General features: G+C 43.9%; 1 protein-coding gene across 1 annotated transcript in view; it reads right to left on the reverse strand.

Moving 5' to 3' along the window:
* ADCY7 (adenylate cyclase 7) overlaps positions 1 to 22,820 on the reverse strand; it is a 54,405-nt gene that overhangs the window by 22,263 nt on the left and 9,322 nt on the right. The window contains exons 5-10 of the mRNA XM_048515957.1: positions 16,148 to 16,297; positions 14,777 to 14,922; positions 13,261 to 13,372; positions 8,694 to 8,821; positions 8,042 to 8,200; positions 1,392 to 1,524 (exon numbers count right to left, since the gene is read on the reverse strand). Coding sequence (XP_048371914.1) covers positions 1,392 to 1,524; positions 8,042 to 8,200; positions 8,694 to 8,821; positions 13,261 to 13,372; positions 14,777 to 14,922; positions 16,148 to 16,297 — 828 coding nt within the window. The remainder of the gene's footprint in view (positions 1 to 1,391; positions 1,525 to 8,041; positions 8,201 to 8,693; positions 8,822 to 13,260; positions 13,373 to 14,776; positions 14,923 to 16,147; positions 16,298 to 22,820) is intronic.

Here is a 22,820-nt window from a genome sequence, read left to right on the forward strand (position 1 = left end):
GCCAGTGTAGCTGCACTTAGACAGAAGGTGGGTGGCTTCCAGCGCAGCCTTTTTAATTACACACAGTTAAAAGAGCAGTCTTTTCTGGATACTTGTTGAAATGCTCCTTGGAGACCGAGCTCTAAAAGTTATTGGTTCATGGATCTGCAGTCCCTGGCAACTGAGCACGTTAATAATACTTTAGCCTTGATATACAGACACAAACCCCACCCCCCACCATCTGCATTCTTAGCTCTGTAGTACAGTTGCCAATAGCCTGGAGAGGGGGAAAATGTCCCCTCCCTTTAACAGAGACTTATGGGGATGCTATTTACCAGGGATTGTTATTTAATTCCACATAGAGGAGGGGTTGCGGCTTGAGGGGAGAGACTCTGCTTTGCATGCAAAATGTTCCACGTTCAATTCCTTGCCCCTCCAGTTAAAAAGCCCCTCCAGTTAAAAAGCGTCTGGCATTGAGTGATGTGAAAGACATCAGCTTGAGGGCTAGTCACAGTCCTCTCCGAATTCTCTCAGCCCCCACCAGCCTCACAAGGTGTCTGTTGTGGGGAGAGGAAGGGAAAGGAGCTTGTAGGCCACTTTGAGTCTCCTTACAGGAGAGAAAGGTGGGGTATAAATCCAAACTCTTCTTCTTTTTTTCCCCAGGGAATTTTTAAAAATTACCACTAATTTCTCCTGCACTTGGGTTTCCTCTGGGTATCTGTGTGGCTCTTTCTGCCACTTTGTGGTAGTGCCCTCCACTCTGGGTCAGATCTCCAAAAGTTCCCACCAGTTAAACCAGGTTGAAAACCCTTGCTTTAGGCCCTATGACGAGAATATAACCCCATTTCCCTGTTTCCCGGGGGAGGGCAGTCTATAAACCCAATAAATAATAATAATAATAATAATAATAATAATAATAATAATAATAATAATAATAATAATAATAATTATTATTATTATTATTATTATTATTATTATTATTATTATTATTTCCCCCTGTTCCCTAACCCCGTGCCTTATTTTCTGGCTCGCCTTCTTTCACTTTCTCTCAAGTCTCTGCTTTGTTGACTACTTCTTCCTGTTTTCCTTCAACCAGCCGACTTCCGGATCGGTTTCCTCTTTTACCTTCCGGGTTCATTTCCTTTTCTGCTGCCAGATACGAACTTCACTACCGCTCCAGAATCTCCATCTTTGTCTCTTCTCCGCCTAGCCAAGCTGTTTCACCACTTCCTCACCAAACACTTGAAATCATTTCATTGCAGCCTGCTTCCCCCTCAATGGGCAGAATGCAGTGACATCACAGAATGTTAGCCAATGGGGGAAGACTCTCAGGCAACAGTTTAGTTTTCTAAACTGTTTGAGATGCACATTTGCATAACTCTCTATGTATTTTCATGCAAAATCAAACCTACCCTTGGATCAATCACCAAGTAAGTTGTGATATTCATGGCTTTGAGGTACGGGTCTCTTAGATGTCCATTGCCTTCTTCCACTTCGTAGGCTTTGCCTAGGTGATTCAGCGTTGCTTCAGTGATGTGAACGCGACTGGAAAGGCAAAGAGACGGGAACACAAAGAACTTAAACCTTTTCCCCCCCAGAAAGGTCAGTGTGATTCATTTCCATATCAATGGCTGTTGTTGACATATCTATGCTTCTCAACAGCTTCACGCCTTGGCAGCCGATTCGAGGATCCTGGCTGCATTGCTACTTAACAGCTTTGCTTATTGGCAATCCATCATGGGACGTTCCTCTTTAACTGTGTGTGTAATCTCTCTCTTTACGAAAGTCAAAATAAGTGTAGCCAAATATATTATTTCCCACAAATTAAGCAACAATGGTTATACATCCAAGAAGAAAATCCATGTAAATGCACGTATTAAGTCCAGCAGACCCACATACACACGAATAGGATAAGGCCAAATGGGTGACAATGGCACAAGGCAATCCTAAGAGCACTTTCCTAGGAGTAAACTAACTAAATAGACCTGAATAGTACTTGATTAAGATTGTAGTTAGATCAATACAATGCAATCCTAAGAAGAGTTGCTTCCTTCTTCCTGTCAGGCTCCATTTCCCCTCCCCTTTCCCTCCATCTACAGTCCTTCCCACCCAACAACTAGCCTACCTTTTTGTCTACCTACTTGCTTCAGCTATATTTATTAACTACATTTGTATCCCACCCTTCTCCACAGTGGAGGCCCAAAGCAGTTTACATCATTCTCTTCCATTTTATCCCAGCTGAATAGATCCCAGCTGAATAGAACTAGAATCTCCCAGAGCCTCCTTTGAAACTCTAACCACTGTTCACATGGCTTTTCTGGGGTAGCTGCTGTTCAACAGCAATGAACTGGACTGGGTGAGTCATGCAAGTCATGTGGTGGTTGCTGCCAGTTGGCCCCTCATGGATTCTCCCTCAAATGTCAAAACAACCCTAGAAAGGACCCTTCCTTTCCCCCCCGCCCCCGCCTTTTACTGACAGAAACCAAGACTTGAAGGCTGGTGATACTGTTGTGATTGCCCGGCAACAACCACAGAGGACATCTGTTTCTTAAAGCTACAGGCACTATTTTCATTATTTTCAGGAGGGCTAATGTTATTTTAAATGTTATTTTAAACGTTATTTTAAAATATTTAAGGATTTTTTTTCTGCAAACCTGGGGCTTTTCTGTAGTTTGTAGAAAGATGTGTCTTGTCTGCTTAGTGCTCCAGCCTCTGGATTTAGGTAACCATAGATTTAGCCATGCTGAGAATTAGATATACTGATACTTATTAGCTGCCACCAGGAGATTTGTTATAGACTTCCCATTGTGTTCAAATTGGTCATCCCAGTTTGTTTTCAAGGGCAACTTTCAAATGTGCCAAGAAACCCATCAACATGGATTTAGGTTTACACAGAAAACTCTTTTTCCCCTTTGAACAAGCAGCTGAAGAGCTCTTGAAATGGGGCTGGAAGCTCTCAAGAGCAACAATGAACTATCAGTCCAAGAGTTTACTCAGCTGGCTACCATCACTGACCTTCTAAGACAATGTTCTGGAACACACAATAAACAAGACTGCACTTGAAAAACACATTTCCTTCTCCATATGAGTGGGCACACTAGCCAGACCCCTTGCCAATATCATGGCTGTCTCTTAAATGGATATACCTCCTCAGTCTATAAACAGACAAAAAGTCACCTGTACTGCTTTGGCACGTCTATTGCAATCAATATCCATCATTTTTAACATTTTAAGTTAATTAACTAGCTTTAATCCAGTTAGTCGGATTTATATACTGCAAAGACATCACTGGAGTTCTCACTTTCGGTATCTTTAAGCCAAAAGGAGAACTATTTACCTCAGGCCAGATTTCAACAGTACTTCAAGGGTGTTACAGGACTCCATCTTTGTGGATCTTTACCCTCACCACAGGGGCAGACAGATTTGGGCCTGGTTCGGAAGTATGGAAAGCCATGTAGTTACTGGCATTCGCAATGTGAGAGGGACTCTGGAATGTGATGAAAGCATTGTCTCAAATCAGGCGCAAAATTTACCACAGCTAGCTGTGAGAAGGAAAGTCGCACCGCTGTACACAACTATCCTTAGTCAAGCAGTCAGAACTGAGGCACAGAACTGCCTTGGTAACTGGATAAACTTTGCAAAGACCTGGCAAATGTTAAGGGAAAAGGCCACATTTCAACAGAAGCAGCAGGATTATCCCCAAAGATCACCAAAATGAGGACAGGCAGACCACATGTGGAGATTGTCCCTATCAGATAATTATTTATGATACAGTACGGAATCCATATAGTAAGACCAGAAAAGTATCCCTTATTCCAAATAACAAATATTGGAACACCTTAAAGCAGGGGTCTGCAACCTGTGGCTCTCCAGATGGCCATGCTGGCAGGGGCTGATGGGAATTGTAGTCCATGAACATCTGGAGAGCCACAAGTTGCAGACCCCTGCCTTAAAGGGTAACAAACATGGCATATGTTTTTGAAAATGAGAGCCCACTTACCATGGACATAGGTTGTGACATAGAATCATAGAGTTGGAAGAGACCACAAGGGCCATCAAGTCCAACCCCCTACAATGCAGGAACACACAATCAAAGTACTCCTGACAGATGGCCATCCAGCCTCTGTTTAACAAACGTCCAAAGAAGGAGACTCCACCACACTCTGAGGCAGTGAATTCCACTGTCGAACAGCCCTTACTGTCAGGAAGTTTTTCCTGATGTTTAGGTGGAATCTCTTTTCCTTCCCCTTGAACCCATGACTCCCGGTCCTAGTCTCTCGAGCAGCAGAAAACAAGCTTGCTCCCTCACCAACATGACATCCCTTCAAATATCTAAACATGGCTATCATGTCACCTCTTCACCTTCTCTTCACCAAACTAATTATTATGAACCAGAGCCATGACGAAGTGGGTTCTGCTCCGCCTAATGAAAGCTTACGGCGCACAAAATTCGCTAGTCCTTAAGCTACCACATGACTCCTCCTTTGTAATTACTGTTTTTGTGACCAAAGTTATAAACAGCAATCACATAACTTGGTTATTTTGGCTGCAGCTTTTATGCAACATTCAGATCTAGCCGGGCTTCGTTTTCACAGCTGAGATGTGCCTCCAGTGATTACTTCTTCCTGGCTGTAGGCAAGTGCTAGAATAATCACAAAACTGCCTTCAGTCCCATCCACAGCCCCAGGCGGCTGGGGATAGGGCCCCCGCCAAGCTGACCCACTTCCAGAAGGCTTTCCAGCAGTACGGGGAGGCAGAAAAAATTAAAAGCCTTCCTGCTTCTCTAAAGCCCTCCGAATGGCAGCATGGAATTACAGTCAGAGCCCCAGGCTGCAGCGGAGTTCCCTGCTGAGCCAACTAACGTTTTGATTGGCCCTAATATCTTGGGATAGCTTAGGATAGCTTGATCTCGTTGGATCTCGGAAGCTAGAAAGGGCCATCCCTGGTTGGCATTTGCATGGGAAACCACCAAGGAAGTCCAGGGTTGCTTCCCAGAGGCAGGTAATAGGAGAAGACCTCTGAAGATTTCTCGCCTTGAAAACTGTACAGAGTCACCAAAAGTTGGTTGTGAATTGACAGCAAAGAAAGAAAAGTATTACGTGGGTTTCCCCTCTTGTTCTCACAATGCTAGAACCAGGGGGCATACATTGAAAATGCTGGGGGGAAGAATTAGGACTAATAAAAGGAAACACTTCTTCACACAACGTGTGATTGGTGTTTGGAATATGCTGCCACAGGAGGTGGTGATGGCCACTCACCTGGATAGCTTTAAAAGGGGCTTGGACAGATTTATGGAGGAGAAGTCGATCTATGGCTACCAATCTTGATCTGAGATTACAAATGCCTTAACAGTCCAGGTGCTCGGGAGCAACAGCCGCAGAAGGCCACTGCTTTCACATCCTGCATGTGAGCTCCCAAAGGCACCTGCGAGTAGCAGAGAGCTGGACTAGATGGACTCTGGTCTGATCCAGCTGGTTTGTTCTTATGTTCTTATGTTCTCCAGCACAGCCACTCTCCCCCAGCTAGCTAGACTTTAGAGAGGGTGATTGAGCCATAGTATATACATGGGACATTGCTGCTCTTCCAGCAACAGACCAACAAATAGCGCATGTCAATGGAGCGATCAATCCATAAGGCCAATGAACTCACTGGAAAAAGTCAACCTGGGCACATCTTTGTCATTTCAGATCTGAGCGCCAGCCTGACCAGCCATGTATTTGCAATATTCTGCTAAGTCAGCAGACAATCACTCAACACACAATGGTGTCTACTTTGTGCGGTCTCACTGGTTGCGAGGTTAACACCCTGTTCAGATTACAACAGGCAAAGCAGAAAATTCGCTTGGCAAATAAGAATCAAACTTTAGCGAACAAAGCCACAGATCTTGAACCGCAGCGTGAAATGCCAGGAACACTGCATCTAGTCCAGGGGTAGGGAACCTGCGGCTCTCCAGATGTTCAGGAACTACCAGCCTCTGATGGGAATTGTAGTTCCTGAACATCTGGAGAGCCGCAGGTTCCCTACCCCTGATCTAGTTCATCAAACAATTGACATTTGTAATTAAGCTACCCAGGTTAAACTACAAGGCCTGTTATATCCCTTATAGCCCTGTGATTCTATAAATGAGGGGTGGATAACGAGGGCACATGGACCGAGGTTCACCACAGAAGGGGATAGAAAGCAAATGTCACAAGAAACCCTAGGAAAACAAAAAAACTGGTTTGCGCATGCATGTACGCAATTCGATATCTCCATGTACACAGTGGCTGACTACGGAAGGTGTGGACTCTCTGACCCATGCAAGTCACCACAAGATGCAGTCATCCACTGAGAACCCTACAAATCAATAATATACATCAAGGACCCCCTACTGAGAGCCAGCGGGGTGCAGAGGTTCAGAACAGGTAGATTCTATTCTGGAGAACCAGGTTTGATTCCCCACTCCTCCACCTGAGTGGCAGAGGCTTCTCTGGTGAACCAGATGTGTTTCCCCACTCCTACATTCCTGCTGGGTGACCTTCGGTTAGTCACAGTTGTCTCAGGACTCTCTCAGCCCCACCTACCTCACAAGGGGTCTGTTGTGGGGAAAGGAAGGGAAAGGAGCTTGTAGATCACCTTGAGTCTCCTTACAGGAGAGAAAGGTGGGATATACATCCAGACTCCTCCTCCTCCACCTCCTCCTCCTCCTCCTCCACCACCACCACCACCACCACCACCACCACCACTACTACTACCACCACCACTACCACTACTACCACCACCACCACCACCACCACCACCACCACCATAGAAACCTACCTGTCCATGCTGGTCATCTTTGGAAACCCTAATCCAGGTGCCCCTGCCATCTAAGGCTAGTTGGGTGCCAACTTGAGAAGGGGCCTTCTACACCAAAATTCTGGAACTCCCTCCCAAGGGAAATTTGTGCGTCTTCTTCTATCGTCATCTTCCAGCAGAGGAAGGGGGTGGAGACTATACTGCTTTGCTTGGCACTGCCCCACTCATTACTATCAGCCCTGCTCCCTGGATGCGTTATTATATGTGAATGTATGTTTTATTGAACTGTTCAAATATTTTTAGATAGACTTCTATTTAAATGTTGTTTTAAGGCCTTTAATGTTCTGATGTTTGAATTCTCGAAGGCTTTCGTGGCTGGAATCGACCAGGTGCTATAGGTTTTCCGGGTTGTGTGGCCGTGGCCTGGTAGTTTTTCCAACCCACAACGCCCAGTTTTGATGTTTATTGCCATGGAGATCATATTTGGGTGGAACAACAGCCCAGGAATGTTCTGAAGTTAGTAAATGATCATTGAAAGAAGGGTCTGCAAGCAGTACAGCGTTACCTTTTGTTTAAGCCAAAACCACTCGCTACGCCTGTAGCTTGCATAAAACTGTGCAAACACATTCATGCAGCACCGTGAAATGGTTCCAAGATTGCACTTCTTCTGGGATTATCATTGGCTATTTCCCTTCACACCCCAGCACTCAGCATTCCTCAAAAGGGCTATCATATACACCAACCTTCCACTACCACAGAGCAAAAATGAGATTTGTTAAGAAATGTAAATACAGAAAAAACGAGAGAAGAGTTCTTACCCCATTATGTTCAGCACAGGACAGCAAAGAAAATATTTCAGCCAGAGAAGATATATTTGAGCTCAACATTAAGTTCGGCTTTCAGAAAGAGCCATTCCACAGTTACAAAGGCCTTATTCTTTTCTTTTTTAAAAAATAGACTGACAGGCACCTGTCTGCAAGATGTTGGGATACTTGTATCGGGCTGTGATCCAAGAAGCATTTATTACTGTGAAATCCCAGTGATTTCTGACTGCAAGATATGTGTCAAACACACCCTTTTGGGTTGCCAAGAGCAGGAATTCAGACCCATTGGTTCACCATGTTCCTGATGGCTCACCGATTCTAGGAAACAGCGTAGTGAAGCAGTGGCAGAGCATCATTAGCCGGCCAGTTTCTCCCTTTCAGTTACTCATAAAAACAACAGTGTGGTTTTGGTTTATTAGCTCGGTGGTGACTTAATGAAAACAAGCAGTGAAACGGCCTACCCAGGAACTCCTGCCGACTCCATACGATTCGCTAAGGAGACGTCGTGAGACCAAACGTCGTACTGCCATTTCCGAAGCCCGATCACCCCACAGAGGACGTTCCCGGAATGAATGCCAACTCTCATGCTGATGTCGACACCCGTGGCTTCTCTCACCTGTCTGTGAAACAGATCAGGAGTCAGTCAATTCAAAAGGCACCTGGCTTTCGTCCTCACACCTACAGTGTCTTCATTTGCTCCACGAACTGTGTATGATCATTGCAAACGTTTTAGGTGAATATAAGAAGAGTCCCGCTGGATCAGAAAGGCAGTTCATCTAGTCCAGTACAATGTGGTTCAGAAAGAATTTTGGTGTAAAGTGTTAGGGACCGTCAACCATACCACTATGTACAGTTCATACTATCGGTTGCTGTAAGTATGTTCGTTGCAACTTGGCTGCATAATATACTACCAAACTATTCATACTTGAATGGATCTAATGGATCCATTCCAATTGTGAAGGTTCTTTCCTCTGGCAGACAGAACGTACTGCTGAAGGAAAGTATCTCCAATAGTGGAATGGACCTGCAGAATACAACCCTCTAAGCACTAATAGATCCATGTTTCTCAAAATAATTTCAAGTGCTTTAAAATTCCCTGTTTCGGGTACCTACTTTATCGCTTCACACATGTCAAGTCCCATTTTCACGCAGTTCTTGGCATGTACGGGCAAGGACACAGGTAAGCCCGAGACGCAATAATAACAGTCTCCAAGGATTTTTATCCTCATGCATTCATTTTCCTGCAAAACAAGGGAGTCATCAGAAACACTGTACTTTATGGATTAACAAGAATCTATCTTAAGCAACACAAATGCCATGATTTAGAGTGCAAAACAAACCAATCCATCATTGCGGTTTCTTCAGCAGCAGATTTTGCAAGAATCTCCCAGGCTCCTTCACAGCTTATCAAGGATTCTTAACCAGCCCAGTGGTCATGATCAAGCTTTGTCCAATTTTTTTTTAAAAAAAAATTAAAATAGCTTGTCTGTTCCCTTGGAATGTTGAGCAAGAAAACACCTGGGTTTTGCCAAAGGACCCCAAAAGCACTGGTAATTTATTAGACCACAAGAGCAGCCCAGCTGGATCAGGCCAGTGATCCATCTATACTCTGTTTCACAGAACGATGATAGTAGATTGTATATTCCTCTGCCATAGGACAAAGCATGGCGGACCTTCTTTGTTGTAGAATGCTCTGCCTGGGTCCTAGTGCCTACCTAGCCCTGCTCGCCTCAGCCATCTGAAAGTATGAAACTAAAAATACATTTTGGCATAAATGCTCTTGTATCAAAGTATCACGTTCAATAATGCACAAAATAACAGTTTTGACAAAGGAAGTGCGTACAAAAGAATTATGATTCTCGCATTTGTTTAGGACTATATTCTCATCTGACCAAACTATCATCTTTCTGTAGAACAGAGTATGGTCTAGCAACCTATGGCCAACCAGTTGCCCCGCAGGGCCAACAAACATGGAACAGAGGCCAGGGGCTTCCCTGGAAGTTGCTTTCTAGCACAGGTATTTAAAGGTTTATTGCCCCTGCATATGGAGGTTTTCTTTCCACCATGGCTAGTAGATGTTGATGGAGTTTTGAAATCTGTTTAGAAGAAGAAGCAGATTTTGGATTTATATCCCCCTTGCTCTCCTGTAACGAGATTTGAAGAGGCTTACAATCACCTTTCCCTCACCCCCCTCCCACAACAAACACCCTGTGAGGTAGGTGGGGCTGACAGACCTCTGAAGAACTGTGACTAGCCCAAGGTCACTCAGCTGACATGTGTTGGAGTGCCCAAGCTAATCTGGTTCACCAGATAAGCCTCCACAGCTCAAGTGGCAGAGAGGGGAATCAAACCCGGTTCTCCAGATTAGAGTGTACCTGCTTTTAACCACTATACCACGCTCGCCCCTACTTTAAAGACATCAGTGCTCATGGCCATAAGTACTTCTACAAGTAGTAAATACCACAGTTTAACTACTGATTGAGTCAAGAAGTGTTTCCTTTTGGCTGCCTGGTATCAATTGCCTATCAACTTCATTGGATACTTCCTAAACTAAAAAGTCCCAGAATCGTTAACCTTTCCTCAAATGAAAGGTTTTCTAATCCTTTAGTCATTTTGGTTGCCCTCTTCTGTACTTCTTCCAGTCCTGCAGTATTCTTTTGGAGATCCAGCTACCAGAACTGTACGCAATATCCCAAACGCAGATGGACCATGGCTCTATACAAGGGCATTACTAAACTGCCATTTTTTTCCCCAGTCCCTTTCCTAAAAATCTCCAGCATGGAATCTAATTTTTTTTAACTGTTGCCACAAGCTGAGTCAGCATTTTCATTGAGTTAGCCACTATCACCCCAATATTTCTTTCATCTTGGTCTCAACAACTGGCCAATGGACAATAGGGAAATACAACTTGTAAGTTTAGCAAGACTCTCTCTTCCCTCTCCTTGTCTAGTCTTGCAACGTTTTTTTTAAAATGTGCAAGCAATGTATCAAAAATATTAAGGAGACAGAATTTTACACGTCTTAATTATGAATTTATGCTATTTTAACCCAAGTTGTTTCAGTGCATTTAATGATTCGGTCCTACTACATCAGTCAAGACCTAATTAAGTTACTTTCTTGTAGCTTCTTTGCCTCTAATGAGATATACTTCAGTGACAAAATACTTTAAAGACCACATCATTAGTTCTTTTATTTTTTACAGTTGGAAAAAAATTAGAAGTCAGAAATAGAATCTGCCCTAAATAGACATAGTCAGAAAGAGCTGATCTCTGCAAAGACACAGAATTTTTATTCAAAAAAATGGAAGCGTACATGTTTCTTACAAGACTTCGAGAACCATCTTTTTAAAAAATGGACAATTATTTTAATTTTGAAATAATGAGTGCAGAAGTCACAGGTCTTAAAATTATATCCTTTCTGAGCATTGACAGGTATTTTATGATCTTACTGAAGCTTGAGAGATTTCAAAGTTACATCATGTTATTTTTTTTTACAAGGACAAGATAATTGAATTGGATTCCTTGCACTTGTGAAAGAAGAAGAAAGCAGAGTTTGGATTTGTACCCCACCTTTATCTCCTGGAAAGAAACTCCAAGTGGCTTACAAACTCCTTTCCCTTCCTCTCCCTATACCTTGTGAAGTAGGTGGGGCTGAGAAAGTTCTGAACAAACTGTGTCTAGCCCAAGGCCACCCAGCAGGAATGCAGGAGTGGGGAAACAAATCTGGTTCACCATATAAGAGTCCACTGCTCAGGTGGAGGAGTGGGGAATCAAACCCGGTTCTCCAGATTAGAGTCCACCTGCTCTTAATCACTACACCATGCTGGATCTACGAAGAGCCTCTACTATTTTAGCAAGCTCCTTGCATGAACAGAAGGGCACAATTGGATACAACCTAAAGTAAGGATTCGGCTTAACCAAATGCGAATTTTCTGCAAATGTGGTGGCATTGTAAAAGAGGAGTCCTTTGGGGATCTGATTAGATCAACGTCTGTGGTTTTTGGAATGAATTTGAGGACATCTTTTCTTTTCTTTTTTGCTGAACCATGCTGCGCTTATTCCTACACAGTTTCAGACTACTGGATTATACCTATTAAAATTAGAATGGGGGTGTTTGCCAGCCTGGAAATTATAGACTGTCAAAGAAAGGCTGATTACATAAATTATTAAAATTAACACCATGGCAAAGATTGGAAGACACTGAAGAAGTCACAACAAGTTGGAATCCTGTGATTTTGAACTGATGGATTTTCTGTTAGGGACTTAACTGTTATAAACCTACTAACGTAATTTAAATATATAAATCAATTTTTTTAAAAACCCTCAAGTAAGGAGCACAGGCGTTAATGATTCATCCAGTACAGCATAATTCAATTTATGTAGAAATATCAAATTCTTGATAACAAAACATGAGTGCCAAATAAATGCAGATGCGCGTCTCAGACTAATCCACCCTTTACTAGTAGCGAGGAAAATTTCTAACCCTACTGTTGCCATACGTTATCTTCTAGGACAGTGATGGCGAACCTTTTTGAGACTGAGTGCCCAAATTGCAACCCAAAACCCACTTATTTATTGCAAAGTGCCAACACAGCAATTTAACCTGAATACTGAGGTTTTAGTTTCGAAAAAAACAGCTGGCTCCGAGGCATGCATTACTTGGGAGTAAGCTTGGTGGTAGTCAGTGGCTTTGCTTTGAAGCAACCGTGCATCTCTTCCAACAGGTGAATCATGATCCTAGGAGGGTTCACTCAGAAGCAAGCCCCATTGCCACAACCAAGCTTACTCCCAGGTGAATGATTGCATTTTAGTTCTTTGCATAAAAACCAGTGGGGTTTAACAGCACTTAACAGAGTTACCTACACTGCTTCCCCAAAAGTAGGTCTTAAATTTCATGCTAATAATCAAGCCCAGCAGCCCAGGCCTGCCTAGATGGGTCTGGGTGTGTGTGTGGGGGGGGGGGACTCTGTTTGCGTGTGCCCACAGAGAGGGCTCTGAGTGCCACCTCTGGCACCCGTGCCATAGGTTCGCCACCACTGTTCTAGGAGATTACAATGCTCATACAACACATATGGTAGCTTTATACCTGACAACCATTTTAAAGTGCTAACTTATTCCTATTTTATTACTTTGCACTGTGTTTTTTTTCTTTTTTAAAATATATTACACCAGCACACTAAACCAAATTGGTTCCTTATTATTTGGCACAGAATCAAATCTTTTAAATATCAAATATGATACATGAAACAAATGTAGAACTTCTTATAAAAGATAGGTATCTTCTCCAATCTAACTGATATACACTGTCTAATATTTAGGCATGGTAGGATACCTATTGCTGTATTATTTTGCTTTTAACTTGCTAAACAGATCTATTTATATTGCAATTTTATATTAGATTGTATTTTATATTGCCGTGTAGGGAATATTTGCTCTGGCATTTGCTCTGGCATTTGTCATTTGCTCTGGCAATTTCTTTTTTAAAAAATCTGAAGTGATCTGAATCCCTTGAAGTCAACCATCAACTTATGTGGTCTATTTTCTTGCTATTGAACTATATTTGAGACTGCAGAATGTGTCTGTGTAAATCTTGATCTATCTATGCCTATTAAAGGTTAATAAAGATAAAGAAGATAACAAAACATGTTTCTACAATAAAATGACCAAAACAGGTTGCTTACTTTTGCAATTTGATCAAATTTTCCAAAGAGCTCATTCAGCATCACAACCAGCTCTTTTGGGGAGCAATCACTTGCCAAGCGAGTGAATCCCACGATGTCTGCATACAGGATGCTGGAAAGGACATCATATTCAGTCATACTGTTAATCGGCTTCCCTGCAGACTTCTGAATCTCACTGGAAATGCCTCGTGCCTGCTGAAACCTCTCCTCACCCTCTCACTGAAGTGCCCACCCATGTTCCCATTTATGACAGCAGCTGAGTAAAAAAAAGAGGGAGGCATAAATAGAAGAGCAGAGGTACAGAAGAAGAAGAAGAAGAAGAAGAAGAAGAGGAAGAAGAGGAAGAAGAGGAGGAGGAGGAAGAAGAAGAGGAGGAGGAGGAGGAGTTTGGATTTATATCCCCCCTTTCTCTCCTGTAGGAGACTCAAGGGGGCTTACAATCTCCTTGCTCTTCCCCCCTCACAACAAACACCCTGTGAGGTAGGTGGGGCTGAGAGAGCTCCGAGAAGCTGTGACTAGCCCAAGGTCACCCAGCTGGTGTGTGTGGGAGCATACAGGCTAATCTGAATTCCCCAGATAAGCCTCCACAACTCAAGCGGCAGAGCTGGGAATGAAACCCGGTTCCTCCAGATCAGAGTGCACCTGCTCTTAGCCACTGCTCTTAGCCACTACGCCACTGCTGAAGTAAGATGCCCCAAGACTATTTTGCAACATCTTGATCTCTTTTTGAGGTTGTCCAGGCAATTTAAAACAGCATTATCACATTGCCAGAACAAGGAAGATAAGGAAGTAATTGGGGAGGGGGCGGCGGTTAAAGACACCATAGGGAATGAAAGGGGAGACAGACAAAAGAAGAGGAGTTTGGATTTATACCCTACCTTTCTCTTCTGAAAGGAGACTCGAGGTGGTTTATGAGCTAGTTCCCTTCCTCTCCTCACAACAGACACTTTGTGAGGTAGGTGGGGTTGAGAGAGTTCAGAGAGAACTGTGACTAGCCCAAGGTTACCCAGCAGGAATGTAGTAGTGCATAATCTGGTTCACCAGATATGCCTCTTCCACTCAGGTGGAGGAGTGAGGAATCAAACCTGGTTCTCCAGATTGGAATCCACCAGCTCTTAACTGCTACACCATGCTGACTCTCAGGGGAAAGGAAAAAATAAGGCAGCCAATGTACGACAAGAAGAAAGTGGGGAAAGAAGGAAATGGGTCAAGGTGGAGGAAAAGTGAAAAGGTAAAGGAGAGAAGAGAAGAGGACAACACAGAAATTGGAAGGGGGGGCAGAACAGGACCTGGTAGGAAAGGGGAGCAGAGAGGAGGAAGAAAAATGAACCCAGGGAGGTAGGAGACAAATGCATAAGGGACCAATTTGGAAAGCATCAGAGGAAAGGACAAAAGGGAAGGAAGAAAAGTGTGAGCAAATGGGGAGAAAAAGCGGTTTTCCCTCCTGCACAACATCTCACGGGTCTCACTTCTGCAACACGTTTCTACCGCAACCACACACCTGTAGACCTCTCACCTCACGTTCTGATGCCGTTTCACGTACAGGCTGTGGAAGTTGTTGTCGTGCTTCTTCCTATCGTTTGTTTCTTTAAGGCGTTCAATGATGGCTAGTTTCATTCCCATAGAGATATGAGCAGGCAGTATGGATAAAAGCAAACTTTCCTAAGAAAAAGAAAAAGAAAAAGAAAAAGGAAGGAAGGAAGGAAGGAAGGAAGGAAGGAAGGAAGGAAGGAAGGAAGGAAGGAAGGAAGGAAGGAAGGAAGGAAGGAAGGAAGGAAGGAAGGAAGGAAGGAAGGAAGGAAGGAAGGAAGGAAGGAAGGAAGGAAGGAAGGAAGGAAGGAAGGAAGGAAGGAAAAGAGAACTCATACAAAGTTCTGCCATCTTTGTTATCGCTCACTACTTTGTACAAAAACCAGTGAGAAGAAAATACGCCATCCATTATTTTATTTGGCATGCTATGTAATATGGCCTCTGTCCAACCAGAACGTTCGGCCATAAGCACCAATGCAAGATTCCGGTTGTGGGGAAAGCAAGGTACAAAAAACCCTGGAGTACTTTCCCCCTTGGCTCCTCTAGGATTATTATCACAGCACTGACTGCAAATATTTGACACCGACAACCCATCTTTCTGCCACCTTCTCTAGCACACTTCTGTGACATGCAGAATTTTTTAAAAGTTTTCTTTGATGTCCACTGATCTGCTATTAAAAGATGGAATGAGTGGAATGGGTTACTTGTCCACGGCAGATGCCTGCTGTCTCAAATAATCCACCACCATAAAATGATACAGTTGACATTTTCCGCTCAACTGCAGTATGAAGTTTACAAGGTTCCCAAAGGCACCTGGTGGGCCACTGCGAGCAGCAGAGTGCTGGACTAGATGGACTCTGGTCTGATCCAGCAGGCTCTTTCTTACGTTCTTATGTTCTTAAGGTTTGAGAAAAGGAAAACAACAATAATTATTTCACACCAGAGGTGGGCTAGGAATCTTCCCTATCTCAGTCGGTGCTGTGGCGCAACATGGCAAAACAGTTACAACTGGCACTTCAGAGCACAAATTACCACTGGAAAATTGTAAGTGGGAGTCATCATGCATGCTGAGAGGAGGGATACTCTTGCTTAGCAGAAGAGTCAACTCATCAGGATCAAGTAATTTCAAACCCACTTTGTCTGAGCAAAGGCAACTTGTGATACTCTGATTTGAAAAAAAACATCACGGGCTTTAATTTGTACGTCTACTGATAAGAGACGGTTTCCTGTATCAGTTGCTCCGGACAAAATTAAATCAAGCACAAACCACAGCCTCTCGCTTTGTGACTGCAATGGAAACCAGCCACTGCAATAAAGCACCCGTGTTATTTTAAGAGAAGATGATGAACGCACTCACCTGCTGCCTCTTTTCAATCTTCAGCTTCATCTGGACTTGGATGCATTTTAAAGTGTATCGGTACAAATCCAGGGAGGCGTCTTGTATCTGGTGTTTGTGAAATGCCCCCATCAGATTTCCACAGAGGAAAATGAAAGAATTGGCAAGCACCTGGGAAAGAGGAAAATAAGTTGTAAAATTTTGGCATGATGGTTTTGAGGGGCAAATGGCATTTTCTTTCTTTCTTTCTTTCTTTCTTTCTTTCTTTCTTTCTTTCTTTCAGCCATCCATCTATCCATCCATCCATCCATCCATCCATCCATCCATCCATCCATCCATCCATCCATCCATCCATCCATCCATCCATCCATCCATCCATCCATCCATCCATCCAGCCATCCATCCATCCATCCAGACAGACAGACAGACAGACAGACAGACAGACAGACAGACAGACAGACAGACAGACAGACAGACAGACAGACAGACAGACAGACAGACAGACAGGTCTCATTCTCCACCTGAATATCAGTGCTCATGATGACTCACAACGATAAACATAACACAATAGAAAAATTTAGAGTGTTAAATGCATAACTATAAAACAACATAACAATAGCACTTAAAAAGATCACAACCACCCTGAGATTGAATATTTTTAAAAAAATAAGAACAAAATAAAAACTCCAAGGCGGCACTGGAAACATCTCCAAATCGACAAAATCAACATCTGTCAGATTCAGAAGGCAGCCCTGCTGGGATCCGCACAAATATTACACCGATACATTGCAACCTCGTAGGCCTCTGGGTGTGGTTCAAATTGTAATGAAAGGCCAACAACCAGTATGAGGTTAAGAGCTCGTGTATTTAATCTGGAGGAACCGGGTTTGATTCCCAGCTCTGCCACCTGAGCTGTGGAGGCTTATCTGGGGAATTCAGATTAGCCTGTACACTCCCACACATGCCAGCTGGGTGACCTTGGGCTAGTCACAGCTCTTCTGAGCTCTCTCAGCCCCACCCAACTCACAGGGTGTTTGTTGTGAGGGGGGAAGGGCAAGGAGATTGTAAGCCCCTTTGAGTCTCCTGCAGGAGAGAAAGGGGGGATATAAATCCAAACTCTTCTTCTTCTTCTTCTTCTAAAGAACTGGCAGATGTTATTAAACGTAATATAATAATAATAGATTGCCTTTTCTCTAAGGACTTTCACTAAGGATGCTCTCTTCTCCCCCAACTAGATGAGTGCAACTTTCTCCAAACTCTGAAGGATACAGTCACTTCAAAATACAGAAAATCATTAGCTTTCAGGAGAAACTCCTAACCTTTAGCTCCTGCTGATGGAACATCAAAGTTCTATCAGGCTGTAATGCAGCTAAAAAAAAGAATGGTTGGCCAGCAGCTATAACTCCATATTCCTCTTCTTTCATCATTAAACAAGCATGTGCAGCCATTCCCAGGGGTATGCCTCTACAGACAAACATTAGCATGGCAATCACGCAACCACGGATGGTCCCAACCCCCATAACTTGGGAAGTTGCAAATAAAACGTCACCGCAACCGGGGAAACGTTCACTAGCTGTAACCATTGCCATCCGCTTCAAGGAAATCCACACACCGAAAGAAAGGTCAGAACGGCTTACACAGAGAAGAAAAAAATGACTAAGCCCCAATAAATGATATCACCGTCATTACATTTTGAACTTCTCTACAGCCATGCAACCATAACTGTATACACAGAACTAGTTCATAAAGAAAGAAGCTGCGATTAAATCAGCAATCTCCCACTCATGGGTGTCTTGGTGCCTATCAGGTTGCTTCTGTTGCAAAGATAAAGTCCCAGAGATAAAGTCCAAAAGATCTGGGGGGAGGGGGAGGAAATAGGGAGTTTGAGTTGCTCTTCCCTCTCAACTGACTTGTCGCAAAGCTCGGTCATTTTGCGCTTAGAAACCTCTTCCCTTTTGTTTGAAAGCTGAAACTAAAACATCTCTTCTGCAAGCGAAGGAGCCAATCTTACCCCACATAATAGCCATGCTTTGGAGACACTCACAATAGCAGTGATAGCGAACCTCTGACATGTACATCCAAGGTGGCACACCACAATGTTTTAGGTTAGACACCAATATTCACCAACAACGAAGGGAGAGGGAACTGAGCCTGGGCCATGAATTGCTGCAACCCCCCTCCTGACATGCCCCCAACACGCCCCCAGTTCCGCCCCCAACACGTGACTGCAGTGGCGGTGCCTGGGGCAAGCCACCCGGATGTCGCCATTGCAGCAATGCCTCTGCCAGCAACTATTCTCTCTGTTTGCATTTGAGCCATTTTTGTAATTATCTGACATTTCTTTATATCAGGGGTAGGGAACCTGCGGCTCTCCAGATGTTCAGGAACTACAATTCCCATCAGCCTCTGTCATCATGGCCAATTGGCCATGCTGGTAGGGGCTGATGGGAATTGTAGTTCCTGAACATCTGGAGAGCCGCAGGTTCCCTACCCCTGCTTTATATAATACATAGCACCACATGTGATTGGACTGTATTTTTAAAAATAAAAGAATGTGTAAAGAATTGTTTCTCTTTTTGGTGGGGTGGGGGATGATATACCAGCAGAGTCAAGTTAGGCATTTTCCAAATTTTTGACACAATGAATCCGAAAGGTTGGCCATCACCACGCTATACCATCTCAACATTTCCAAGTATCTGCAGGTTCAATGAAGTAGGGAAAGTCTTCTTAAATGAAGGATTTGTGTATGCACAAAAGGAGGGAGAAGCTACACCAGGGTGATAAAGGACTAAGATGGAGCCTTTGTGCTATTTGTCAGAGCCAAGCCCCAAAGAAGAAGAAGAAGAGGAAGAGGAAGAGGAGTTTGGATTTATAGCCCACCTTTCTAAGGAGACTCAAGATGGCTTACAAACTCCTTTCCCTTCCTCTCCCTGCAACAGACACCTTGTGAGGCAGGTGGGGCTGAGAGAGTTCCGAAGAACTGTGACGCTATAGCCCAAGGTCACCCAGCAGGAATGTAGGAATACAGAAACACACCTGGTTCACCACAGAAGCCTCTGCCACTCAGATGGAGGAGTGGGGAATCAAACCCAGTTCTCCTAATTACATTCCATCTGCTTTTACCCACTATACCACATATATACAAGGACAGGCAGGAAAGAAAATGGGCGCCATTTGCTTCCTAAGGCCTGTTCAGTCCCTTCTCAAAGGTCCACAACAATTTGTAAGTGGTAGGCAAAACTAAATTATGATGCCAGCAATTTGTCTGAAAAGAACGTGGGGATGCAGATCAGGAAATACAGCCCTGTATTCTGTCTCTCCCAAGCTTGAGTTTCCAGCTTCTTCATTTGTCTGACGAGGCAGCTGCAAATCCGAGCTGTCTGTTTCTGTGTGCCAAACTTTCATCTTTCAACGCCTCTTCTGATGAAATCATCTTTCACTCCTATTTTAATCAGCAGCCGTGAATGTTGTTGCCCTCCTGACCTCCCAGTCAATGTAAAAAAAAAAAAAAATCCTGGCCAGCTCTTTCTACAAGAGGGTGTTGCTCGTTCTGGGACTTCGCTGTGAATGCAACCAGCATTGAGAAATTGTGACAGGGGATGCATTTGCTCGGTTGAAAAGTGCACGCAGGGACATGCAGAGTTTGCTCTGGGGATCTGCCAGAAGGCAGAAACGTGGCTCTGAGGAGCCAAAGGATTTAACCTTCCTCCAAAGATTCAGCCTTCAGCCTAAGGAGATTTTGGGCAACTTAAAAGATCTTCCATTAGAGCAAGGGTATCCAACACTGGCCCTCCAGATGTTCATGGATGTTCATGTTTAGCTTTAAAAAGGGCTTGGACAGATTTATGGAGGAGAAGTCAATCTATGGCTACCAATCTTGATCCTCCTTGATCTCAGATTGCAAATGCCTTAGCAGACCAGGTGCTCAGGAGCAGCAGCAGCAGAAGGCCATTGCTTTCACATCCTGCATGTGAGCTCCCAAAGGCACCTGGTGGGCCACTGCGAGTAGCAGAGTGCTGGACTAGATGGACTCTGGTCTGATCCAGCAGGCTAGTTCTTATGTTTTTATGGACTACGATTCCCGTCAGCCCCTACTGGAATGGCCAATGGCCTGATGGGAATTGTAGTCTGTGAACGTCTGGAGGACCCTGAATTAGAGGAAGAGACATTTAAGTTGAAACAAGGTTCAAATGTTGTCAAAGGTTCTACAGCTGGAATGAGGTGGTCGTGGTAGGTTTCCCAGACTGTGTGGCCGTGGTCTGGCAGTTGCTGCTCCTCACGTTCGGAACAAGGACTACCGGACCACAGCCACACAGCCCAGATAAACTAATGTTTAGTTCTACCTGTCAGCAAAATTGTTCCATCTTTGCGACTCAAAAGAGATGAGAACTCGAAAAGTCACTCGGGGTGAGCTGCCAACTGATGGCGCCACTTGGGATAACCACAGTATCAAAGGCCTCCTCTTCACTTTGCACTTTGAGATGACGCAAAAGAGACAGGGTTTAAGGACATGATCACTGGCACTGACTCACTGGGCTTTGCCTGCACTCAGCATCTGATAGAGAATGAGGTCAGAGGGATTTCCCTCCACCTTGGATTCGCTAGTGACTGGCGGCGTCCGATGGGTGTTTGTTATTTTCTTGAGGTGTAGCCCTGTCGTTTCTTTCATGAGTCTTTTTGAGCTGCTCGGGTGAGCAGTACGGCAAGCGGCATTTGCTTTGCTTTAAATTTCCCTGCTTAGAACCAGCCCTCGCTACTGGAGTCAGGCAGTCCAAACTGGGTTGCTTAATAAGTGAACTGTAAATGGACAGTTTCTGGAAGAATTATCAAATGGGGCTGATTGATACTTGTATTGAACTGTAAACATTAAGGATTAACATGGGCCAGCCCCTGACAGCTCAACTGAATGCCCAAAGAGAAGATGTCAACTCTGCTTCTGTTTTCTTTCTTTGTAGGAAGAGTATATGAGACGTGGAAGAACTTCAAACTCATGTTTATATTTTAGCTGAAACTTTAAGTAAATGATAAAGGCCACCATCTTCTTTTTTGAGGGGAAGAGGTGTTGCAAAGGAATGAAATTGCTATCCCAGAGGAATTCATAGGCCTCCACTTTGTAAATCTACAGAACCATTATAAAAGCATTTCTATAGCACATATCAGTGGTGGCGAACCTATGGCACTCCAGATGTTCATGGACTACAACTCCCATCAGCCCCTGCCATGTTCGTGGACTACCATGCTGGCAGGGGCTGATGGGAGTTGTAGTCCATGAACATCTGGAGTGCCATAGGTTCGCCACCACGGGCATATATGCTGCAGAAACTTGGTGCTGGAAAGACTGGGGAGAGGCAGGGAAGATGAACTGGCGTTAAACCTGCATGTGACATCACTTCCAACAAAATACCAAAAGTGGCATCATGACATCAGGGAATGATGCTCTAGGATTCACCCAAACTTGTGGTTAAACCACAGAGTCTCAAGCACACTCTACAGTATCGCCCCCAACATCATGATGTCAATTCCAGTTTTTACCGGAAGTGAAACTGATGATATCCCACCCAGTTTCCTCAATTTTTCTTGAGGAAACCTTGAGGTACCGGCAGGTGAAAGGGGAGTCTGATAGGAAGTCGCCCACCACAGCAGAAAATGTGACAAGTCTAAGCACTAAGCATTCGACAAAGAAAAGGAACCATTTCGAGAGGAAGGGAATCAAAACCAGTATGTTGCCAAAAGAGAAGCCTGGGGCGCATGGCAATAATTGCAGCTGAGAAGCAAAAATCCATTATAACCATTCAGCTGTTTTTCTATTTGACGTGCTAATCCATGAGGTAAATCTGAGTCAATCTGCGGTTACCAAGAACTAGGAAAGGGAGAAAATTGTTTCATTTGATCTTGAATTTCCTCTAAAACTCTAAATGACTAAACAAAGGGTTGGAGAAAACTTAAAACAAAAAGGCAAATGAGCACATACGTTTGAGGTTTAACCAGGCTATTCTTTTATATATACACACATATATTGCATCAGCTTTGAAATAAAGCCAATAGATACATTCAGGCTATGTTCACTCCCAAAACCAACACAAATGAGTTCTTACAAAGTATTCATCTCCGAGCTGGTTCACAGTTAGCCGTCCAGGCTGTGTCACGCAAGACACAATTTCCTGTGCACCAGCCAGATGTGCAGTTCACGATGTGTAAGGAGAATGCGCAAGTCAGCAGAACCCAATCAGGTCCCTGCACAATGTCACATGCTTTGCTGGAAGATGCAAGCATTGATCACACGTGAAAAACTGTATCACGCTTGTATGTACCCCCTTGCTGACTTTCCATGGAAATTAAGAATTGCAAAACAGATCAACAAGCTGCAGTGCCAGTTCAGGGCCTTCTCGCTGGCAGCCCCATGAATATGGAACTTCTCTGTGTCTTTATGTACTTTACCATAGAGATTAAAGGGAAATCCTATGTTGTTAACCCTGAAATGATGGATTTGCCAAGGCTCTGCTGACTACCCCATGTATACAGTTTGAAGACAGAGAGAGTATTTAATCTGTGGGAAAGGCACAGGGAGAAATCCCCCTCTCATCTTTAAAACATCACCTGGGCTGCTAAATTACCCATTAAAATCCCAGGGAAGATCTTAATCACAGGGCCCCTGGGTCATGTCTAGTTTGGTCCTAAGATTAAGCTTGAATGG

The sequence above is a fragment of the Sphaerodactylus townsendi genome, linkage group LG14 (genome assembly GCF_021028975.2).
Source record: "Sphaerodactylus townsendi isolate TG3544 linkage group LG14, MPM_Stown_v2.3, whole genome shotgun sequence".
In the NCBI taxonomy this organism is placed as follows: domain Eukaryota; kingdom Metazoa; phylum Chordata; class Lepidosauria; order Squamata; family Sphaerodactylidae; genus Sphaerodactylus; species Sphaerodactylus townsendi.